The following is a 22,511-nucleotide window of genomic DNA, read 5'->3' on the forward strand; positions in this document are numbered from 1 at the left end:
AGGTACAGACCTCAATTTAAAAAAAAAAAATGAAAAAAACCTTTAAATAAACCGGTTATGCTCTTCCCTTGTTAGTAATGAGTCTTTTGTGAGCTAGGAAGATGGCTCGGTGATTAAAGGCACGTGTTGGCAGTCCTGAAAACCTGAGTTCAATCCCTGAGAATCGAACAAGAATTTCAGCTGACCTCCAAATATATACTAAGGCATGCATACACATATACACACAAAAATAAATAAGTCAAAAAAATCCAATGAGTCTTGTTACTGGACGCTAGTCAGGTGCACCATGTTGGGAAGGAACGGCAGTCAATTCACCTTTCTACCCCACTAGGCACCGTAGCTCCCTGGGCCCCAGTGCTGGTATCATGGCTGCCTCAGACTTCACATAAATCATCTCTTATTTCACCCCTGGGGTCTAGCCCCCTACTGCATCCAATTCCCTCTCTGAAATACACACTGCTCACCCCTCGGAAGGAGGCGGGGAACGGGAGAATGTAACTGCTAATTCAAACCAGAGAAGTCCAGGACACAGACTGAAAAGCCTTTTTCGTCCATCTATCTGCAAGTCCCCTTCCCTGGTGAGGATTCTGACTTGGCTACTTGGCTCCCTGTTTCAAAGCCAGAGACCTAATCTTTCGACTCCCTCCTGCGTGGAAAAGGTGAAACCTGTCTATGTGGAAGGTGTTCCAGCTTCACGATGTCTGCCCCCTCTTGCCCAGTCTACCCCTACATTTCTTTGCTTAAGAGAAAGAAAAAGAGAAGATTACAAAACCACATAGAGGAGGCCTCCATCCCTGGACTAGACCACACACAGCATCAAGTGCCTTCCATTGCCGTTCCCTTGCACCAAGGAGTAAAATCAATGTTTGCAGGGCTCCTCCTGAGGTGGAAGGAGAAGGAGGACCTGTGACTGTCTGAGAGTTCCCTTGGGAGGAGTCGAAACTCGGGGCTTGAAACAACTGACCGCTTGTCACCACCACACCGGCCATCGTCCCCACAGCCACCCACAGCCAGCGAGGGTCTGTCACAGATGCCTGAGTGTAGTGGCCAGTGTCAGCGGCCAGTCCCTGGTGCAGTGGTTCCGTTTATCAGCTGAGAATCTCTATTTTGCAAGCAAACAGCTGTTGTCCGTTTCCCAGCCAGTGGTCAGTTTGAAAGGATTGGAGAGGTGGAATTTTCTCTGTTTGGTTAATGACGAGCTCCCAAACTTCTGAAAGTTGGCTGACCCAAGACCATAACCACGAACAGATACTGAAATGGAATAAAGAAGGACGGAACGAACGAACGAAAAAAAAAAAAGAAGAAGAAGAAAGGGAGTTAAAAGTAGGAAGAAGGCTAGAAAGGAAGGATGGAGCAAGCGGATCCCTTCTCGAACTTGAGCCTAATTTTTTAAAATGTCCTTTCTCCCCTGCTACCAGGAACCCAAGGGCTCCCGGGACTTGTCAGCTGTGATCCGGGGCCGCCTCTCTCAGGCTTTCCACCCTCAGTCCCTCACATCGGCTCCCAGCTCGCACTCACCCACCGCGGTGATGCGGAAGCCTCGGGGCGACCGCAGGGCTCGGCGCCTCCAGGCATCCCGCAGCACCTGCACACAGGGTTGGGGCGCTCGCACCAGCAGCACCCGGCGCTGCAGCCAGCCGAGGAAGGCGAGCCGCGAGGCAGCGTGTGCCAGGCGTTCGTTCCAGAAGCAGCGCGCGTTGGCACGGCGGAAGGCGCGGAAGAGCGCTCGGCCACCCCGCTTTTCTGTTGCCTGGCCGGCCTCCCGGGGGCTCAGCACCAGTGCCAGCGAGCCCGGCGCCAGCTGTATCGGCTGCGCCATACCGTCCGCTCGCAGGACCCGCGCTCACTGAGCCCGCGCCTGCTGCCCCAGGAGCCGGCTGCGGGGCGGGGCCGGGGCGGGGCGCGGCTTCCCAGGGCGCTGCTGTCACTCCCGGGTCCCCACAAGCAACTAGAAGAGACTGAACATCCTCCACCCGCAGGGCGGAGAGGACCCAGGTCGAGAGTGGGAGGTGACCCAGGTTTGAGCCTCTGCTCTGCTCCTGACCTATCAAGCAAGTTCTCTCCTACTTCTCTGGTCTTTGCTGAGAGATGAGGAAACTGTCCAGGTCTAAGTACTCTGAAGACCCTCTCATCCGAAGCTTTCTGAAGTTCTAGGGTCTGTTTCCTCCCCTAACATGTTCCATTCTTTTGAGGATTTTGAGGAAAGCGGGGTTGGAGAGGTGCCACCCTAATGGCGAGAGGCAGTGGCGAAATCGTGGGACCCGGCCCTGATTAGGATCTGGAGGTTCTGAGATGACACTCTGTCCTTATCGCTCCACAGGGGCAGATCACTGGTTTCCTAGTTTACCCTTTGGGGCTCTTTGGGCGTGACAAACAGGCCCTACTGGAATTTAGGTCCTGGGCCCCAAGGAAAAGGATCTATTGAAAAGGACAACCTTGGATTAAGGACAGGGTAGGCATTAGCCTCAGCACCAAAACTCAGGTCTTGCCAAAGCACCTTCCTCCTTGTAGTACTGAGGGTCATTTCCCTATCAATCATTAATGTCTCTCTCCCCCTCCTGCACCCCCCACCCGCCTTCTGCCGATTGAGACCCTCATAATCCCTTCACCTCAGTCCCCCAAACTCTGGGATTACAGGCATATGCCACCACGCCTAATCTTATAACCACATGAGCTAATCCATGCTCTGTCCATTGTAAATACACCATAAATCACAGATAGTATAAATAACAATGCCCAGTTAATTCTATTAACTATTGCAGACTAAAAAGTGAAAAATACCACACTTGACACGTACAAAATCGCCTTCAGGTTGTGTGTAAGGGGAATGAATATAAATCACGGGAATTGCATGCAAGATGCCAGCGTCTGAAAAAAAAAATCTGAATTCTGGCCCCAAGCATGCATCTTGGATATATCTCCTGCATACACGTGTGTGTGTGTTTGCATGTTCAAGTTTGAGTGTGAGTATGTGTGTGCCTTGGTGCATGTGTCGACATCGGTGTCAGTTCTGATCGCCTGCGTGAGGCGGGGTTGTTTGTTTTGCCACCCTGTGCTGCAGGCTTCCTGACCTGTGAGCTCCCAGGATTTCTCCTGTCTCCACCTCCCAGCTCCCCAGAAGTACAGGACCACCAGGAGTACAGACTCTTGTAGATTATACATGTACTACTTATGTGCTATTCTACCTCGGTTTACATGGGCTTCAGGACTGCAAACTCAGCTTTTACCCACTGAGCTCTCTTCTCAGTTGTCAGCTAGATTAAGAAGTACTTCCCATCTTTCCTCAGGTGAACAGAAGCTTTAGCCCCAGGCTAGGGATCATGCAACAAGCTACCTTGTTGTGTGCTGCCCATGACGTCCACTGGGGCCTGCCACCTTCTCTTTCACCTTGGGAAAAGATTCATTGGGTACATTGAAAAAAAAAAAAAAAAAAAAAAAAAAAACAACTGAAGTCTAGTCCAAGGTCACTGCCATTTCTCAAGAGCTACTGAAGGAGCAAAAATGAAGGCATGACATTGTTTAAATAAATAAATAATAAGTAAAAAGTGTGCCCCAGTCACGTAGCAATTGCCTGACTCAATACTGTACCAGCCGAGTCAGGGCTTCTGTAAAGGACATCTGACTTCATCTTCAGTTCAGACAAACATGTGAGGCTCACAGCTGCATTCTGGTCCTGAGGTGGGCGGGTGGCTTCTGCAGAGAGGACAAATGCGGTCAGCTCTCAGCCCAAGTAGTCAGTCTCACAGACAGACAGCTCCCCCTTTTCAAACATTAGGCACACAAGAATACGACTTTGGTCCAGCAGGTGAACGCCATGCACGATAAAGCCAGAAGAGAAATTGTTTTTGGTGGTGGTGGGGCGGCTCCTCACCATGGAGCCCTGGCTGGCCTGGAAGCCGCTACGTAGACCAGGCTGGTTTGGAAGCTTGGAACTCACAGAGACCTGGTTTCTTTTTTTTCTTTTCTTCTTTTGTGTAGCTTTGGTGGCTGTTCTGGAACTCACTCTGTAGACCAGGCTGGCCTCTAACTCAGAAATCCCGCCTGCCTCTGCCTCCCAAGTGCTGAGGTCAAAGGCGTGTGCCACCATCACCTGGCTGATGGCAATTTCTATTTGCTTTCGGTTTACTTTGTGCTTACAACCATGTTAGGTTTTTGGGTTTTTTTGTTTTTTGTTTTCTTTTGTTTTTTTTTTTAACGTGCAATGTAATTTAATCTTCAAAAATCAACCATCTCGGGCTGGAGAGATGGCTCAGAGGTTAAGAGCACTGACTGCTGTTCCAGAGGTTCTGAGTTCAATTCCCAGCCACCACATGATGGCTCACACCCATCTATAATGAGATCTGGCGCCCAGAACACTATATACATAATAAATAAACTAAAACAAACCAACAAAAACCAAAAAGGAATCAGAAACTTTCACCTTACTTAATATGGAAATAAATTTAAAAAAAAAATCAACCATCTCTCTAACAGACAGGAAAAAAAACCAACAAGTTTCGGCAGCTTTTCTCTGAGGACAGAGATCATGGATGGTGGTAGAGTGTTTCCAACATCTTACCAATACCTGCACTCATATGTACAAACTACACACAAACATGTATACACATATTAAAATAATAAAAACAAATCTAAAGGAGATAAATGGGGAGCCAACTCCGAGGGAAGGGAGAATGCTTGCCTTGTATTCACAAGGCCTAGGTTCAGTCTCCAGCACTGTGTAAACCAGTATAGTAGCGCATGACCGCAATCCTAGCAACAGAAGTGGAGGCAGGAGGATCAGGGGGTCAGAAGCCCAAGGTCCATCCTTGGTTACGTAGTAAGTTTGAGGCCAGGCTGAGATAGATGAGAACTTGTCTCAAAAAAGAAACCAAAACAAAGCAAGCAAGCAAACAAAAAGTCAACCGGTTAAAAACAACAAAGAACCTGGAAGATGAACAACATGGTGTGTGGGTAAAGGAAGCCTCAGGACAGGAACAAACACAGCAATGCTTTAGAAAAGAAGGGAAGTCCCTTTGTCTACTTAAAGAGGTACATTGGTCGATAAGTCATATTTGAACAAAAAGACGTAGGGTGTACTATGGGTTTGAGGGGCCAGTTTTGTTTCCTGCTAGACTTCTCTTGAGCCACAAATGACCTTGAGCTTCTGATTTGCTTGCCAACATGAGTGATGTGAGATCCTGGCTCTTGTCTCAAATAAAAAGACATCGTCCTTCTAGGAACCGGCATTAAAGCATTGTGTGCACCCGCAAGCATGCCTGTATGTGCATCAGTTGTGAACTGCCTCGCGTGGGTGCTGGAAACTGAACCTGGGTCCCCTGCAGGAACCGCCAGTGCTTAACCACTGAGCCATCTCTCCAGATCCCTTTCCACCTTCCCACCAGGTGACAGCCTACAGATTTCCTACCCGGCTGAGAAAAATCCCTGACACATCCAGGAAGGTTTTGGCGGCTCCCAGGCACGCTGTCAGCCCTTCTACGATTCTGGCGCAGGGAAGACTATAATGTGCTCCTGTCCTCCTCAGCTCCTGATTCATCCTTGCATCTGGCGCCCTGCCGTGTGCCTGGCATGTAGGTTTGCTCGACCTGAGTCGGATCTAATTACCACTTCCTGTAGGATGAATGGCTTTTGTCGTCTTCTCATGGCCCCGCTGTCACCATGCACAGGAGCACTTCGGGTTGGGGAGTCAATTGCTTGGCTGCCCAATAGTCAGGTGCCAAGGCAAGCATCAAGGAGCAGCCTGTGCTCCTGTTTACCGCACACATGGCATAGTCAGGGAGACATTTGTACTGATGACTTTAAAATGTTTTAGATATTTTAACTGTGTGTGTGTGTGTGTGTGTGTGCGCGCGTGAGTGTGTATACAGAGGTCTTTGCATGTGTGAGTGCAGGTACCTGCAGAGGCCAGAAGAGGGTGTTGGGTCCTCTGAAGCTGGAGTTACAGGTGACTATGGGTTACCCAGCGTGAGTGATGGAGCAGAACTCTTTGGGAGGACCCATCTCTCCAGCCCCTAGATGGTTGTGATTGTTGTGAGAGATTGTGAGCACATCACAGCTCATTAGCTGAATTCTCCTTCCTTGAGTTCAGAAAGTGAAACCTTCACACTTTCTTAAGACAGGTTTCATGTAGCCCAGGCTGGCCTGGAACTCCTTACTCTCCTGTCACCCGACAGGTTTCATGTAGCCCAGGCTGGCCCGGAACTCCTTACTCCCCTGTCACCCGATGGATGAGACCACAGGCGTGGCCAAGCAAGGCTTAAAGCAAATTTAGAAAATACTCTTTTCTGAATACCAGCCTCCGATTTGCAGCAAACCCTCTTGTCTCCGACTCTCAAGTGTCAGCGTTAGAGAAGTGAACAACCATGCTTGGCCTGCAGTGTTTTGTTTTTGAGTTGCAACCCAGGATGGCTGGGAAATTCTCCCAAGAGCTTGGTGACAGGGACATTCCACCATGTCTGGTCTATACCGCTCTGAGGTTTGAGCCCTGGGCATTGTTTGGGTATGCCAGGCACTCTACCAAGTGTTTTTGTTCTCTCTCTCTCTCTCTCTCTCTCTCTCTCTCTTCTTTTCCTTTCTTTTCTTTTCTTTTCTTTTTTTTCATTTCTGAGACATGGTTTCTCTGTGTAGAACCTAGCTGTCCTGGAACTCTCTCTCTGCTGACCAGGCTAGTCTCAGAACTCATAGAGATTTGCCTGCCTTAGCCTCCCGAGTGCTGGGATTAAAGGCGTGCACCACCAGCGCCCGGCTCCCCAATTATAGCTCCCCGATTATACACTTCATTACGTTGTTTCACAGCAAGCTTGTCCATCATGAAATGAACCTGAGACCTCTCACTTCTGCTCCTCAAAGGGAGATGTGGGGTTGTGTTGATGAGAGGGTGGAGGAAGGAAGATGAGGAGCCAGCGCTGAAGCGGGAGGGGCAGACGGTCCGTGGGAGGTGATGGGGGGCCCGTGCTGCCATGGGACAAACAGGGCAGGGCTCTGGCTCTCCAGAGAACAAGGCTGGGCAGCGCAGCTGGCCTTCCTGTCCTTGGTCCTGCGAAAGCCGTTAAATCCCTAACCGTGTGTGACGACCACCCCTCCACCGCACTGCCCAGGCTTGTTCTCTGGAGAGTCAGAGCCCAGCTCTGTCTGCCCACTGCAGTGCTCCCCATCCCCCCCTACTGCCCATCGACAGTCTCTTTGGAAGAGCGCCAGTGCTTAACTTCTGAGCCAACTCTCCAGCCCTGCCATGTTTCTTATTTTTATTACATATATTGTATTTGCAAGCAGCCTAAATTTATGCTAGGTTGTCTGAAAATATACTGAAAGCAATTTTATGTGCATATTAAAGTATTTTAATAAGATAAAAAATGTGAGTTTGTTTTGTTTTGTTTCAGACAGGGTCTATGTAGTCCCAGCTGCCCTGAAACTCGCTATGTAGACCAGGTTGGCCTGCAACGCACAGAGATCTGCCTGCCAGAGTGTTGGGATTAAAGGTGTGCGCCACCGTACCTAACAGTTTACTAAAATTCTGTGGTGGATCAAAGATAACAAAAATTAAAAATTGGAAGGTTTGGTGATTTGGATAAGAATTGACCCTGCCCAGTGGTGGTGGCAGACACCTTTAATCCCAACACTTAAGAGGCAGAGGCAGGTGGATCTCTTGAGTTTGAAGTCAGTCTGGTCTACAAGAGCTAGTTCCAGGACAGCTAGGGCTACACAGAGAAACCCTGTCTCAAAAAGAAAGAAAAAAGAAAGGAAGGAAGGAAGGAAGGAAGGAAGGCAAGGAAGGAAGGCAAGGAAAGAAAAGAAAAGAAAAAGGAATAGACCCTATAGGTTCATATATTTGAATGCTTAGTCACCAGGGAGTGGTCTTGTTGGAGGAAGTGTGCCACTGGGTATGGGGGTTTGAGGTTTCAAAAGCCCAGGCCAGTTCTGTTCTCTCCCCCTTCCCCTTGTACATCAGGATATAGCTCTTAGCTACCTCTCCAGCAACAGGCCTGCCTGCCTGCTGCCAGGCTCCCTGCGGCCAGGCTCCCTGCGGCCAGGCTCCCTGCGGCCAGGCTCCCTGCGGCCAGGCTCCCTGCGGCCAGGCTCCCTGCGGCCAGGCTCCCTGCGGCCAGGCTCCCTGCGGCCAGGCTCCCTGCGGCCAGGCTCCCTGGCATGACCCTGGACTACACACCTGAAACTGTAAGGCAGCCCCAGTTAAATTATGCTTTCTTTGATTAGAGTTGCTGTGGTCATGCTGTCTCTACACAGCAATAGAACACTGACTAAGAAGAAGAGACGTGGCTTGGCAGTTAAGAGCACTGGCTACTCTTCTCTAAGGACTGAGTTTGGATCCCACAACCCACATCAGGTGACTCACAACCACCTGTAACTCCAATGTCCCCTCCTAGCCTCAGAGGGCAACAGAGACATGTTGTTGGGAGTTGTGAAGCCCCCAGATCCTGAATTTCTTGTAAACAACTTGTTTTCCTCTGCTCGGAGACAGCCTGCAGCTGCTCTGAGGGCGAGACCCTCAGGAGTTCCTGATGGCAGGGGAGTGGTTTCTGGTGCGTTTGGCTGGGGCGTGGCTATCAGTTAAGGATCCCTATATAGGCGGCTCTGGTACACAATAAAGGGGGCATTCTGACATCAAGGATGAGCTGTGTCTCTGTCTCTGAGTCTTTGTGTGTTTCAATCTCCAGCCCTTTGCCCAGTTCGTAAACTGTATGGTAGCGCATGGAGCACAGACGGGTGTGGTAGATGGGCGTGGTGCGCTACAGCATGTGACATACACTCAAATAGACATAGACACAAACAAACCCCACATAATATTGGAAACTGAAGAGCTATTCACACTATTTGGAGGTGGATTATTTATTTGTTATTTGTTGAAGGGTATGCAATTGCTGTCTTTAGAACTCATTATGTAGCCCAGGCTAAAGGGGAGCATTTTTGTGACAGGGTTTTATGAAAGCCAGAATGGCCTCAAATTTGCCATATAGTTGAAGATGAACTTTTTTTTCCCCTAAGGACACGCTTTTTATAGGTACTGGAGTTACATGCATGAGTTTAAAGCCATTCTCTGCTACATAGCACTTATGAGGCCAGCCTAGGCTACATGAGACTCTACACGCGCCCTCCCCTCCCAAAACTCAGTATGAATTATTGATCGATGCTGGAGAAGGAGGGACTGTGTTGTCATCTATCTACCCAGCCTGCCCGGCTTCACTTGACAGCCCACATCCGTGTTCACGCAGACAACCGTGGTTAAACTCAGTGGACCACAAAACGAAAAGGTATGAATATGTAAAAGAAACTTGTGGGGAAGGGTGGGGAGGTTGATGGGGCTGGCAGCTAGGACAGGGTAGGGGTGGGAGTAACCAGGTGTGTGTTAGCTCTACCTAATGGGCCACACCTGCAGGTACTACTGCGCCTGCGCTTGTTCACAGCACCCGTATTAGCTGGCTGATGACCGACTGCACCTCCAGTTCCCCACATAAGAGGGGTCTCTGGCGCCCTCTGCTGGTCACCAGTATACGTGCGTGCATAAACTCATGGAAGGCAAACCTACCTACACAAACGTGAGTAAACAAATCTTGCTTGTTGGTTGGTTGGGTTTTGTTTTTCAAGACACAGTTTCTCTGTGTAGCCCTGGCTGTCCTGGAACTTGCTCTGTAGACCAGGCTGGTCTTGGACCCGTACAGATCCACTTGCTCTGCCTCCGATTAAAGGACAGCAGCATGGTGTTCAGCCCCCTTTCCCTCTTCATGCTCTTGTCAGAGGGAGGACAATGCCGTTTATGCTTCAGAAAGCCACTATGGGACTCACTATGTAGACCAGGTTAGCCTCCAACTATAGAGATCCACCTGCCTCTTCCTCCCAAATGCTTGAATTTAAGGTGTGTGCCGTCACACCTGGCTTGTGTTTTCCTTCTCTTAAGGTTTATTTTAACTGCGTGTAGGTGTGTGTATGTGACGGAGGTGCTCTCGGAGGTCAGAAGCATTAAATCCCCTGGAGCAGAAATTACGGACTGTCATGAGCTGAGCTGCCTGACATGGATGTTGGGAATCGAATTCTTGTCCTCAGGGAGAGTAGCCGATGCTCTTAAGCACTGAGCCCTATGCTGTGTTTTCTTTCTGTGGTAGTGGGGGTTGAACTTTGGGCTTTCAAGCATGCTAAGCAATGGGTCTACTACCTGCATGTAGTCATTTGGGGTATTTCATCATTTGGGAATAATGTACATTGGCTGAGAGTGATTCACATTAAAAACTGCACCCTGAACAGTTCCTTTGCATATGGGAAGCGTTTTCAGCTGGGCAAGATAGCGCGGAGATTACTGCTAGGAACAGTTCAACACAAAGGGATTGCTAGCTTTGACCCAAGCAGCTCAGACTTCCAACTCTGCTATGATTTAAGTTCTATTCTCAACACAGGCATCATTAAACCAGTTGCCTAGCATGTTCAAGATCTTGGTTCAGTTCAAACCTGCAAAGAAAATAAAGGAGGACCGGGAGGTTGGAGTGCATGCCTTTAATCCTGGCACTCAGTAGGCAGAGGCAGGTAGAGTTCTCTGTGAGTTTGGGAACAGCCTGGTCTACAGAGTGGGAATGGGGTGTGCCAGAGAAGGAGAAATTTTAGCATACCAAGTTCTTCACCTCTGTCTTGCATCCACTGAACTCCGATACACCGGACCTTTGTTAGATTCCTATCCCTTATGGGAACGGGACAGTTTTTTGAGACAGGGTTTCTCTGTGTAGAACTTCTGGCTGTCCTGGAACTCACTGTGTAGGTCAGATCTGCCTGCTTCTGCCTCCTAAGTGCTGGGATTACAGGCATGGGTGACCACCACCCGGTGGACATGGACAGTTTATGTCTTTGGCCCTGTTTTTAGGTACATTAACAGAGCAACAGCTATTTCTAATTGTAATAGAGATGCATATCTGACTTCATAATCTCAGGCAAGGGCATCCAAGGAAACAATGGCTACCTTTATAAATTTTTATCCTAACCGAGCAGATAAAGACTGTCTCCAAGGAAACTGGCTTGCTGTTTATTAAAGGGGAAATCTTTTCAGGCACGGTGATGAATGTCTGCAATGCTGGCACTTGAGAGACAGAGGCAGGGTGATCAGCTTTAAGTGTTTTGCTTTTAGGTCACCCTCAACTTGAGACCCTGTCTCAAAAAAAACAAAACCAAATGACCGTATGGTGGGGGCACACCTTTAATCCCTACACTTAGAGGCAGAGGCAGATAGATCTCCATGAGTTTGACACGAGCGTGGCCTACATAGCAAGTAGAAACCCAATTATGGCTGCATAAGTGACACTCTGTCTGGAACAAAGTTGGTTTTTGTTTGTTTGCTTTTTTTTTTTTTTTTGGTTTTTCGAGACAGAGTTTCTCTGTAGCTTTGGACCCTGTCCTGGAACTAGCAACTAGCTCTTGTAGACCAGGCTGGCCTCGAACTCACAGAGATCTGTCTGCCTCTGCCTCCCGAGTGCTGGGATTAAAGGTGTGTGCCACCACTGCCTGGCAGAACAAAGGTTTTTAGCTATGTCAGTGACACAGCACTTCAGCACTATTTTAGACCTCTAAGAACCTGAATTTGGTCTCCAGCACAATTCTCCAAAGGGTTTCTGTATACAAATGTTTTGCCTTGCATGCATGTCTAAGCACCATGTGCAAACCACCAAGATAGGTGCTAAGAATTGAACCCTGGTCCTTTGCAAGAGCAATACTTTTGCTCTTAGACAGAAAGCCAACTCTACAGCCCTTCCTCCTTTATAAACTTTTATGTGTAAGCTGTTTTGCCTACATATGTGTCTGTGTACCATGTGCATGCCTGGTGCCCAGGGAAGGCAAATGAGGGCATTGGATCCCCTGGGACTGGCGTTAGAGATGGTTGTGAACTGCCTTGTGAGTACTGGGAATCAAACCCGGGCTCTCTAGAACAGAAGCCAGGGCTCTTAAACTGATGAACCATCTCCTTAGCCCTTCAGTGCCACGCACTGCTACAATCTCAGCACTCAAGAATTAGAGACAGTGGGGATGGGGTAAAGTGGTGCATGTCTTTAATCCCAGCACTCGGGAGGCAGAGGCAGGCAGATTTGAGTTTGAGGCCAGCCTGGTCTATGAGTTCCAGGACAGTCAGAACAAAGGAAAACCCTGTATGGGGGTCGGATTTAGAGGCAAGAAGTCAAGCTTGAGGTCAACTCGGGCTTCAGAGACCCTGTCCACAAATAATTACATTTGTTAGCGAGCAGATTGGAATGGGAGTGCTGCTGAAATCGTACGGAATACAACTATCTGGAGACACTCAGGGTCCCAGGCTCTGAAGAGTGAAATCTGAGCAAGCCTTATAACAGAGGTAAGTACGTGCAGAAGGCTAGTGTCAGGATGGGGGAAGCTCATTGTATCCCAATTCAGATGGTCACCCGGGTCTTTTCCAGAAATAGCTCATCTCCTGGAAACACTTTGAGAAGTGAGTATTTCCTGCAGTTTGGAAACTGGTAGAAAGCCTCAGATAAGGTGACAGGCGGCTTCAGTACACGGCACAGGCGAGACCCAAGGCTCATGGGAGAAGGGTTCCAAGTAGATTTTCCTTTAATTAAATATTTATGTTTTAGGCAGAAATGGCAAGGGTGTGTGGGTAGCCTGGCTTACAATTGTTTTATGTATCTAATAAACAAAACAAATGGCCATTAAATATTAATCTTACATGTTAGAAGTATATTCTCTTCATTTCCTGATTAAAATAAAACAGAAAGGCCAATAAGAGCCAGTAAGCTGTACACAGACATATCTTAAGCTAATTTGTTTGCTTTTTTAAACCCTTTTTGGGCTCTTTTTTGCTCCTTGCTCTTTTTTGGGGAGCCCACCACCCAATGACCTAATAAATCACACATGGAGGCTTATTCTTAGATATGAATGCCTGGCCTTAGCTTGGCTTGTTGCTAGCCAGCTTTTCTGAAACTATCCTGACTACTTTTGCGTCTGGGTTTTCCTTTTCTTATTTGTATGTCTTATTTTCATTCCCACGCCATGGCTGGCCCTCATGTCCTCCTCCCCGTGTTCTCTCATTGCTCCTCTTCCTCGTTTTTTTCTACTCATCCTCTCTGCCTGAGAGATCCACCTCTCCTTACTCCTGCCTCGCTATTGGTCATTCAAGTTCTTTATTAGACTATCTGGTGTTTTAGACAGAGAATCACAGCTTCACAGAGTTAAACAAATGCAGCATAAACAGAAGTAACACCTTAAAATCATATTCCCCAACACTAGCTCATTCAGCTTAAGGTCCTTCCATGTTTAAGGTCCTTTTGTTTGTCACTTCTACTAATTATGAAAACAAATGCCTTCAAGGTATCTCAGTTTGGGTGTCCGCTGCTGTGAAGAGACACCACGGTCATATAAAGGAACACATTTAGGTGCACAGTTTCAGAGGTTTAGTCCATTTTCATTTTGGCAGGACATGGGGTGTGCAGGCAGACATGGTGCTGGTTACATCTTGATCAGAAGGTAACAGGAGTGGCCTGAGACACTGGATGTGGCTTGAGCATATATGGGACCTCAAAGCCCACCCTAGAGTAACATACTACTCCATACATACACACCTACTCCAACAAAGCCACACTTCCTAATAGTGCCACTCCCTGTGAGCTCCTGGGGATCAATTACATTGAAACCACACAAGGAGTTATAATTCGTAACTATACTATTGACATCTTACTCCATTAAAACACACGAAAGTGAGATAGACAGAGCTCAATTTAGCTTTTTCTTTTTTTCTCTGTGTACCTTTCAAGCCTGTCCTGGAACTCACTTTGGCTTCAAACTCAGAGATCCACATGAGTCTGCCTCCAGAGTGCTGGGATTAAACGCGTGCATCACCACTGCCGGCTTAGCTCTTTCTCTATGTTCCTTCCTCTTATTTCACCATACTATTTTTAAGTATTATTCAATTATTTAAAGATTTTTCAAGGTCAGCTATGAAAACATGCATGCACATAACACTATGCAGATTGAGCAGGTTGCCTTTATGTACATAGCTGTGTAACAACTAATAAAAGAGGAAATGCATTTGAAAGAGCAAAGGGGTCTTAAAAAGAATGGGGAAATAATGAAATCATATAATCTTGAAAAATAAAATACTGCAGGTTATGTTGGCACAGCTTTAAGCACTCAGGAGGCAGACTCAGGCAGATCATGGATTTCAAGGCCAGCTTAGTATATCAAGTGAGTTCCAGTAAAGCCAGGGTTGTATTGAAAAAGTAAACAAAACAAAAACAAAAAAGAAAATAAAGAAGAAAAAAGAATAGTAAGCTTAAAAGCTCTTATTTATTTAGAAGATGCACCCTCCTGAGATAGGGTTTCAATATGGAACTTTGCCTGGCCGTTGAACTTGTTTTGTGGTCCAAGTTGACCTTGATCAATCAAGAGAGTTCTGTGTGCCTCTCCATCCTGGGTGCTGAGATTAAAGGTGTGCACTATCATGCCCAGCTAAGATACTTTTTTTTCATTTTCTTGTTTTGACTTTTTGAGAAAGGGTATCTCTGTAGCTTTGGAGCCTGTCCTGAAACTAGGTCTTGTAGACCAGGCTGGCCTGGAACTCACAAAGATCCGCCTGCCTCTGCCTCCTGCATGCTGGGATTAAAGGTGGTGGGTACGCCACCACCGCCCCGCAGCAAGACCCTGTCTTCAGCAGTTTATTTGTTCTTAGGTGGTTGTTAGTCACAGAATCGAAGAAAACATTCTCCTACAAGGCTGCAGTTCTTTTGCTACTTAAAGGATGATGGATGCACTTGGGAACAGGTTAAAGCTCTTGTTTTGGATGCTAGGGGTTTAACCCTGGCCTTCACATTAAGCCTATCCACCTATGTAAGCTACAAGACTATCAAATTTTAAGGAGTTATGTATAAGAATTCTAGTCTCTGAATAATCATTGATTCATATATCAGTTAGTTGTTTTGAAAAAATTGTATTTTTGTGTGCATGCCTGTGTCCATGTGATATCCACAGCACACATATGGAAGTCAGAGGACAAACTGTAGGAATAAGCCCTCTCCTCCCACAAGAGAGGTTCAGGGGTTGAACTTGGGTGGTCAGGCTGAGACACCTTGCCCAACAGTCATTCACTTTTTTTTAAAGATTACTTATTATATATACAGTATTCTGCCTGCATGTATACCTGCACCCCAGAAGAGAGCCCCAGATTTCATTATAAGATGGCTGTGAGCTACCAGGTGGTTGCTGGGAATTGAACTCAGGACCTCTGGAAGAAGAGTCAGTGCTCTGAACCACTGAACAGTCCCCCAGTCATTCACTTTTTGAGACAGCATTTTGTGTAGCCCAGACTGACCTCCAGGCAGAGGCAGGTGGACCTATGAGTTCAAGGCTAGCCTGGTCTAGAGCGAGAGCCAGGACAGACTCCAAAGCTACAGAGAATCCGTGTTTTGGGGGGTGGGGGAAAGGAAAGACACCATTACCTGTTAAAAAAAGAATACTGAATATTATCGAAAATTTCCAGAGGAAAAGTGGAAGTGTATCTACACAATATCTAAATGTTTTTGGGACTTTTGGGGGCAGATAGGGAGGGTCTCTCTCTATATAGTCCAGGCTGCTAGGAACTCTTGATCCTCCTTGCCTCAGTCTCTGAGTATTGGGAACACAGGCTTGTTCCAATTTAGAGTTCTTATTTAGAAGGATTTTTCGGGGTGTTTGCTTAACTTTCTCTCAGGGCTGAGTTGAATCTCCAACACTACCCCCTCCAGGAAGCAAAACAAAGAGCACCAAACAAACAAAATGGCCCTTTGTTCTTACCCTTCACATAGTATTGGAACTGAAGCGCTAAAGCACTTTGCCCACTGCCACATCCGCATGCTCAAGAAGAGCCAGCCCTTTCAAAGCACCCGGCTGTAGTGCTGCCTCCACAAGGGGACGTCAGCTCTGAGCTACCATGCCTCGCTGTACTGAGATGCTTTTACTCACAGATATTCCTCCGCCCCCAACTGTGGGCTTTCTATAAAATAATGGAAATACCTTTTGTAGTAGTCTGAATGAGACATCCCCATGAACTTCAGGCATTTGAATAGTGGACACCAGTTGGTGGCCTTGCTGGATGAAGTGTGTCCCTGGGAGTCTTGACGTATAAGGAGACTGGAGCCATTCTGAGTGCAGCTTGCTATGTGAGCAAGCTCTCAGTAGGCCTTCTGTCATGCCTGCTGCCACATTTCTGACCTATGACAGTGATGGACTCTTATCCCTCCAGAACTGTAAGCTCAAAATTAACGCTTCTTTCCATGAGTTAGCTTGGTCATAGTGTTTTATCACAGAAAAGTAACTTTCAATTTTTTAATAAATTTCATTTATGTATTAATGTTTTGCCTGCATGTATGTATGTGCACCGTATGCATTCCTGGTGCCTGCAGAGGCCAGAAGAGGGCATCAGATCCCCTGGAACTGGAGTTAGAAATGGTTGTAAGCCACTATGTGGGTGCTGGAAACTGAACCCAGGTTATTGGCAAGAACAGATGCTGAGCTATCTCTCACACAAACCCCTCTTTGCTGGGCGGTGGTGGTGCACACCTTTAATCCCAGCACTCAGGAGGCAGAGGCAGGGGATCTCTGCGAGTTCGAGGCCAACCTGGTTTATAAGAGCTAGTTCCAGGACAGGCTCCAAAGTTGCAGAGAAACCCTGTCTCGAAAAGCCAGAAAATACAACAACAAAACAAGCAAAAGCCCTCCTTTTGAGGTTTTTATTTTGTAAATGGTATTTTACTTGCATGAATGTCTCTTGCATGTAGTGTCTAAGGAGACCAGAAAAGGGCACTGGGTTTTCTGAAACTGGAGTTATGGATGGCTGTTAGACACCATGAGTGCTGGGAATTGAACCTGTATCCTCTGGAAGATGAGCCAGTGCTTTTAACTGCGGAGTCATTTCTCTAGCCCTCCAGTACTCTTTTCCCCTTGGATAAGGCCTCACTACATAGCTGGACATGTCATGCAGGTCAGGCTTGGCAACAGGCACCTGTGCCTTGAGCCATCTCAAAGTACACCCTACTATATGTGTGTTTATGTACAACAGAAATAACAGTACACACATACACACCCTACTATATATGTGTGTTTATGTACAACAGAAATAACAGTACACACATACACACCCTACTATATATGTGTGTTTATGTACAACAGAAATAACAGTACACACATACACACCCCAAAATTAAGGTCCTGAGAATATTTTTTTGTTTTTTGAAATAGAGTTGCCCTGAATTCCTCATCTTTGGCTTCTACCTCTTAGCTGATGATAGTACAGGTATAAGCTACCATAATTGTATTTTATGTGGCACTGTTGGGTTGTTTGTTTTCAAGACAGGGCTTCTCTGTGTAGCTCTGGCTGTCCTGGAACTCACTCTGTAGACCAGGCTGGCCTCACAGTCAACGAGATCCACCTGATTCTGCTTCCCAAGTGCTGTGATTAAAGGTATATGCCACCACTCCCAGCTAATGTTTATTAAGTTCAAGTTAAAAACAAACAAACAAAAAACTCATGTGGATCTGTATAACCATGTATCAATCAGTAATGTGACTGTGGATAAATTAAAATTACTCTTGGCTGGGTGGTGGTAGCTCATGCCTTTAGCCCCAGCATTCGGCAGCTAGATTTCTCTAAGTTCAAGAGGGAGTTTGAGAACAGCCAAGGATACACAGAGAAACTCTGTCTTAGGGGGGAAAAAACTCTAAGAGAGTGGTAGAGATAGTTCAGCAGTTTGCTGCTTTTTGAGAGGAGCAGGGTTCAATTCCCAGCACCCACATGGCAGCTCATAACCACATATAACTCCAGTTTCAGGGACTCCAACACCCACTTTTGGCCTTTGTAGACACCAGGAATGTTATCTGTTGCAGAGACATGCATACAGGCAAATCACCTATATACATTGTAATATAATATAAACACACAACCCCACACACAAAAAGAAACATCAATTCAAAACAGAAAGTGGTTAAAAGAATCTGGGGCCCGTTAAGAAATCCCTTGTAAGAGCCATGTGGAGTGGATTCTACTTAGCTTAGATAACTGGTTAACATGGCACCTTACATTATCATATGCTCCTATAGTGATTATCTGACCGTTATTTTATCAAAATCAAACAAAGCAAAACAAAATATAAACACCTCTTTTTATGACAATAGGCATTTTTCTAGTTTTTAACTCGAAAACTGTAACTATCTCAAACAAATTTAATTCTGCTTCCCCTGCCGCCCAGGCAGGGTCTCTACATAGCCCAAGCTGTTCTTTTAGTTGCTATATAAACCAGGTTGACCATGAACTCATTAAGAGATCTGCCTGACTCTGGCTCCCAAGGCTGGGATCAAAGGCATGTGCCCATACCTAGACGTAAGCGTGCTTTCACTAGTATAATGTGACACACAAAATGTCACCTAGCCCTCTTTCTCAAGCTGAACACTATCAGCATTTGGCCTTGAATAACTCCTCGTTGGGGCTGTCCCACAAAACACAGGATGCTGAGCTCTACCAACTAGATGTCAGCAGCATCTATCCAATAGAAAGACCAAATAGAAAGAAACTTGTCAATATTAACAAATGTGCTACAATAAGTTCACGACACTAAAACCAACGACGTACAGTAAATCTTATTTCCTGTCTTTATAAGTCTCAAGCATCCACCAAAATTCTGAAGAAAGTACACAGATTAATTAAAAAAATATTTTTAATTAATGACTTAACTTAAGGCATCAATCATACTGACAACCTACCGGTTTGTTACTAAACTGTACATTTGATGTCCACTGCTTTTTGTTTTAACTCTCAAAATTAAAACAGGAAATATTCAGGGCAAGTAAAACAACTGAGTGTAGTAACAGTACCGTCAAGACTAGTAATTTATGTAACTCTAAGCACATTGCTAGCTCTATATTACTTTCTTAGTTGTGGGTTTTAGAGACAGTGTCTTTTGGAGGAACTGCATTGTTTCTGAGACCACATCTCATTATGTAGTTCAGCCTGGCCTAACAACTCATAATCTTGGGATTTCTGGGATGTGCCACCAGGCCCAGTCTATGAATTAACTTCTTAGCAAATGCATTTAAAGACTGAAAATATTAAGTTCAAAAAAATTGCAAATATTAAACAGCATGCTGTTTTATGATTTATACCAAAACTAAAAATGAACTATAAAACTAACAATAATTCTATAAATAAAGCAAGTTTTCTACATATTTCAATAAATGACATTTAGTAATTAAATGTTACTGTCAATTAAACTGATGAACTTTATTGGGGTCAAAACTATAACAAAATTCTTCCTAAAAGATTTTGCAATGCAAAATTCTTCCACTCAGTGAGTATTTAATTTGAATGCTAGAAATTACAGGCAATTTCCAAAAGCAGACTCACAGTCATAAAACTTTATACATCATTTCAGCTAACATGTTTACACTACTACAATCAAACATGCATTGCCTTCACACATTCCTGTATCATGATTTTTATATGGTACATTATATAACACCACTCCATCACCAAATGCATTTTATCATACACTTGACCCATTCTCCTTGGATTTCTGATCTCTGTCTTCATTCTTTATGCTATCCTATAAAATAAGAGCAAAGTATATGTTATTAGTCTCTTGTTACTCTCAAGTCACCTTAAAATAGTAGTTACTGAGTGGTAAATATCAATAAATTAATTTTAATAAATGGCCGCTCAATTTTTCTTTCCTTTTAGTGGTATGGGACAGTCAACTCAGATCTTGGCCACCAGGTAACTATAATCTAGCCAAATATTTGGTCTATTCAGTAAATATATATACAAAAATCATTTGCATACCGTAGGTAAGTTTGGTAAGCAAATAGTTACTCTGGAATTACTTTTGGATACTTTCTGGAAGACTAGAATGCTGGGAATACTTGTTTCTAGGAGACTATGAAGACTATAGCATTCAATTACACTGAAAGCCAGTGAGCAGTTTTAGAGACAGAAAAGACAAAGTTATCTAACCTTTTTGAGGACAGTGTGGATATCATCCATTACTGTTGATAAGTTTCTGAGTGTTTTAGTCAATTGGTTTTCAAACTGCAAATTCATGTTTTCTGAAACCTTCAAGTTTTCTTGTAACTGCCCAAGGTCTTTTTTGACCTCTCTGAGTTCACCAGAGAGGTTTTTGTTAGAATTCTCCAAGTTTAATATAGTTTTCCCATCTTCATCTGTTAAAAAAATTTCAAAATATAACATTTTGACTCCACATACTAGAAAGAGAAACCCCACTCTCAAAAGTTATCCTCTGACCTCCACAGGTGTGCTGTGGTGCGTATGCCCACATACATACACACATACATACATGTAACAGAAAATAGAATTTGAGCTATAAAACTCAAAATCAGCTAAACCTGGTGATAAAGGCCTGTAATTCTAGCTATTCAGGGAGACTACGTCAAGAAGATCCTAAGTTTAAAATCTGCCTTGGCCAATGAATGAGTTTAAGCTCAGTTTAGGCAAGTTAATTTGACTATGTCTCAAAGTTGAAATACAAATGAAGACTTAAGAATATAACCCAACAGCAGCAAATTTATTTAAACTGCATGAGGCACTGAGACAACACTGCAATAAATAAACAACCCTCACAATCCCAAAAATTCTGTGAAATGTTTATAAAAGTTAAATTAACTTCAATAATTCTAATGTACAACACAAACCAGGTCTCTGGCACACAGCTGTAATATCAAGCCCTTCTAAGGCTGACAGAGAGGGACTGCTGAGTCTGAGGCCAACTCCAGGTAAAGCACTAAGTTACAAAGTGAGACCTTGTCTCAAAAAAAGAGAAAGAAAACAGAAACAAACTATCAACAGTTTTAAATACTGTTACTTCTAATTTCAGGTTCCTTTATATTTTGTTGTGTTCTGAGACAAAGTCTCACTGTATAGCTGTTCTGGTTGGCCTGGAATTTGTTATGTGGACTCTTTCTCCAACTCACAGAAATCCACCTCCCTCTGTCTTCTGAGTGCCTGGCTCAGGTTTCATTTTTGATGACTATTTAGAGAAAACAGAAAATGGTAAAACTTACATGGATCTAGAAGAAGTTAAAAAAGATTAAACAGGCTAGCTAGGTATGTGTCTCATGCCTAGAACTCCCGTACCTGGGAGGCTACACAGTAAGAGCCTGTCTCAAAATCTGATACAAAAGCTAAGACTCTTACAAAGCAGAGCAATAAAAATAATGAAAAATAAAGCCAGGGCACTGATAAGATGGCTCATGATGTAAGATACCTGATGCTTTTGCAAAAGACCATGCTGGGATGGCTCACAACTGCCTGTAACTCCAAGGGATTGGGATCTGATGGCCCTACCCTGGCGGATTCTCTCTCTCTCTCTCTCTCTGTCTCTCTCTCTCTCTCTCTGTCTCTCTCCCTCCCTCCCTCCCTCTACCTTGGCGGATTCTCTCTCTCTGTCTCTCTGTCTCTCTGTCTCACACACACACACACACACACAGAGTAAAGCTCTGTATGTTGCTTAGACAAACTGATAGGGTATGGCTTATTTGTACATATGCACTGTGCCATATAAATAATTTAAAAGCACCAACACAGCCAACACTATCCTCACCTGTTTTCTCTTCTAGTAACTGGAGCTTCTGTTCTACCTCAGCTCTTACTTTTTCGCTCTTTTCCAATTTTTGTAAGAGACTTCCAACATCCACCATTGCACCATTGTACACAATAAGTCCTACATTTTCTTCTCCATCTTTTGATTCCTGTTTTACTGTTGGTGTTGGAAGTAATAATCTGTTTCCTAGAATATAAAAACATTTTTCTTTAGCAACTTATGAAGAATACAGTTACAAAAAAAAAAAAAAAATCAACAAAGGGCAAGACCTGGCCAGTGTCCAGTATGATTTCAGCATGCAAGAGGCTAATGCTGTGGGGTAATGCTCTCGTACACTGCAAAGATTCATCACTCGTATTGGTTAGGTAAAATGCTGACTGGCCAGTAGCCAGGCAGGAAGTATAGGAGGGGCAACCAGAATAGGAGAATTCTGGGAAGAGGAAAGGCAGAGAGTCGGCTATAAGCCAGCCACAGAGGATGCAAGATGAGAATGCCACACTGATAAAAGGTACCAAGACACTCATGTAAACATAGACAAGAATTATGAGTCAATTTAAGTTGTAAGAGCTAGTTAATAATAAGTCTGAGCCATAGGCCAAGCAGTTTATAACTAATATAAGTCTGTGTTTCTTTGGGACTGAATGACTGAAGGACCAAGCAGGACAGAAACTTCAGTCTACAGCGAAGGCAGAAGAATCCTAAAAGCTCAAGGCCAGCACGGGCTATACAGCAAAGGTTATCTGAATAAACAAAACCAATTTAAACAAAAGAAGGCCCCAAATGTTAAAGGATCAAACCTAGTGTGTCTTCCTGCAGTGACTCTGACTCTTCTTGGTTTTCTTCATCTTTGGAGGTGTCTGTTAACTTCCGATAAAAGCACGATTCTCGGAGTACTACTTTATTGAGAAGCTTCTTTACCTA

At 45.0% G+C, this 22,511-nt stretch overlaps 1 protein-coding gene across 7 annotated transcripts in view; it reads right to left on the reverse strand.

Moving 5' to 3' along the window:
- Positions 1-18,677: 18,677 nt before the first annotated feature.
- The window catches only part of Ccar1 (cell division cycle and apoptosis regulator 1), a 48,879-nt gene continuing 45,045 nt past the window's right edge, over positions 18,678-22,511 (reverse strand). For all 7 annotated transcript variants that reach the window (XM_085679705.2, XM_085679708.2, XM_085679710.2 and 4 more), the window contains 4 exons: positions 22,388-22,508; positions 21,591-21,776; positions 19,988-20,193; positions 18,678-19,580 (listed from right to left, as the gene is read on the reverse strand). In XM_085679705.2, the coding sequence (XP_085535831.1) occupies positions 19,521-19,580; positions 19,988-20,193; positions 21,591-21,776; positions 22,388-22,508 (573 nt within the window). In that variant the 3' untranslated portion in view covers positions 18,678-19,520. The remainder of the gene's footprint in view (positions 19,581-19,987; positions 20,194-21,590; positions 21,777-22,387; positions 22,509-22,511) is intronic.

The sequence above is a fragment of the Myodes glareolus genome, chromosome 18, assembly GCF_982192425.1.
Source record: "Myodes glareolus chromosome 18, mMyoGla1.1, whole genome shotgun sequence".
In the NCBI taxonomy this organism is placed as follows: domain Eukaryota; kingdom Metazoa; phylum Chordata; class Mammalia; order Rodentia; family Cricetidae; genus Myodes; species Myodes glareolus.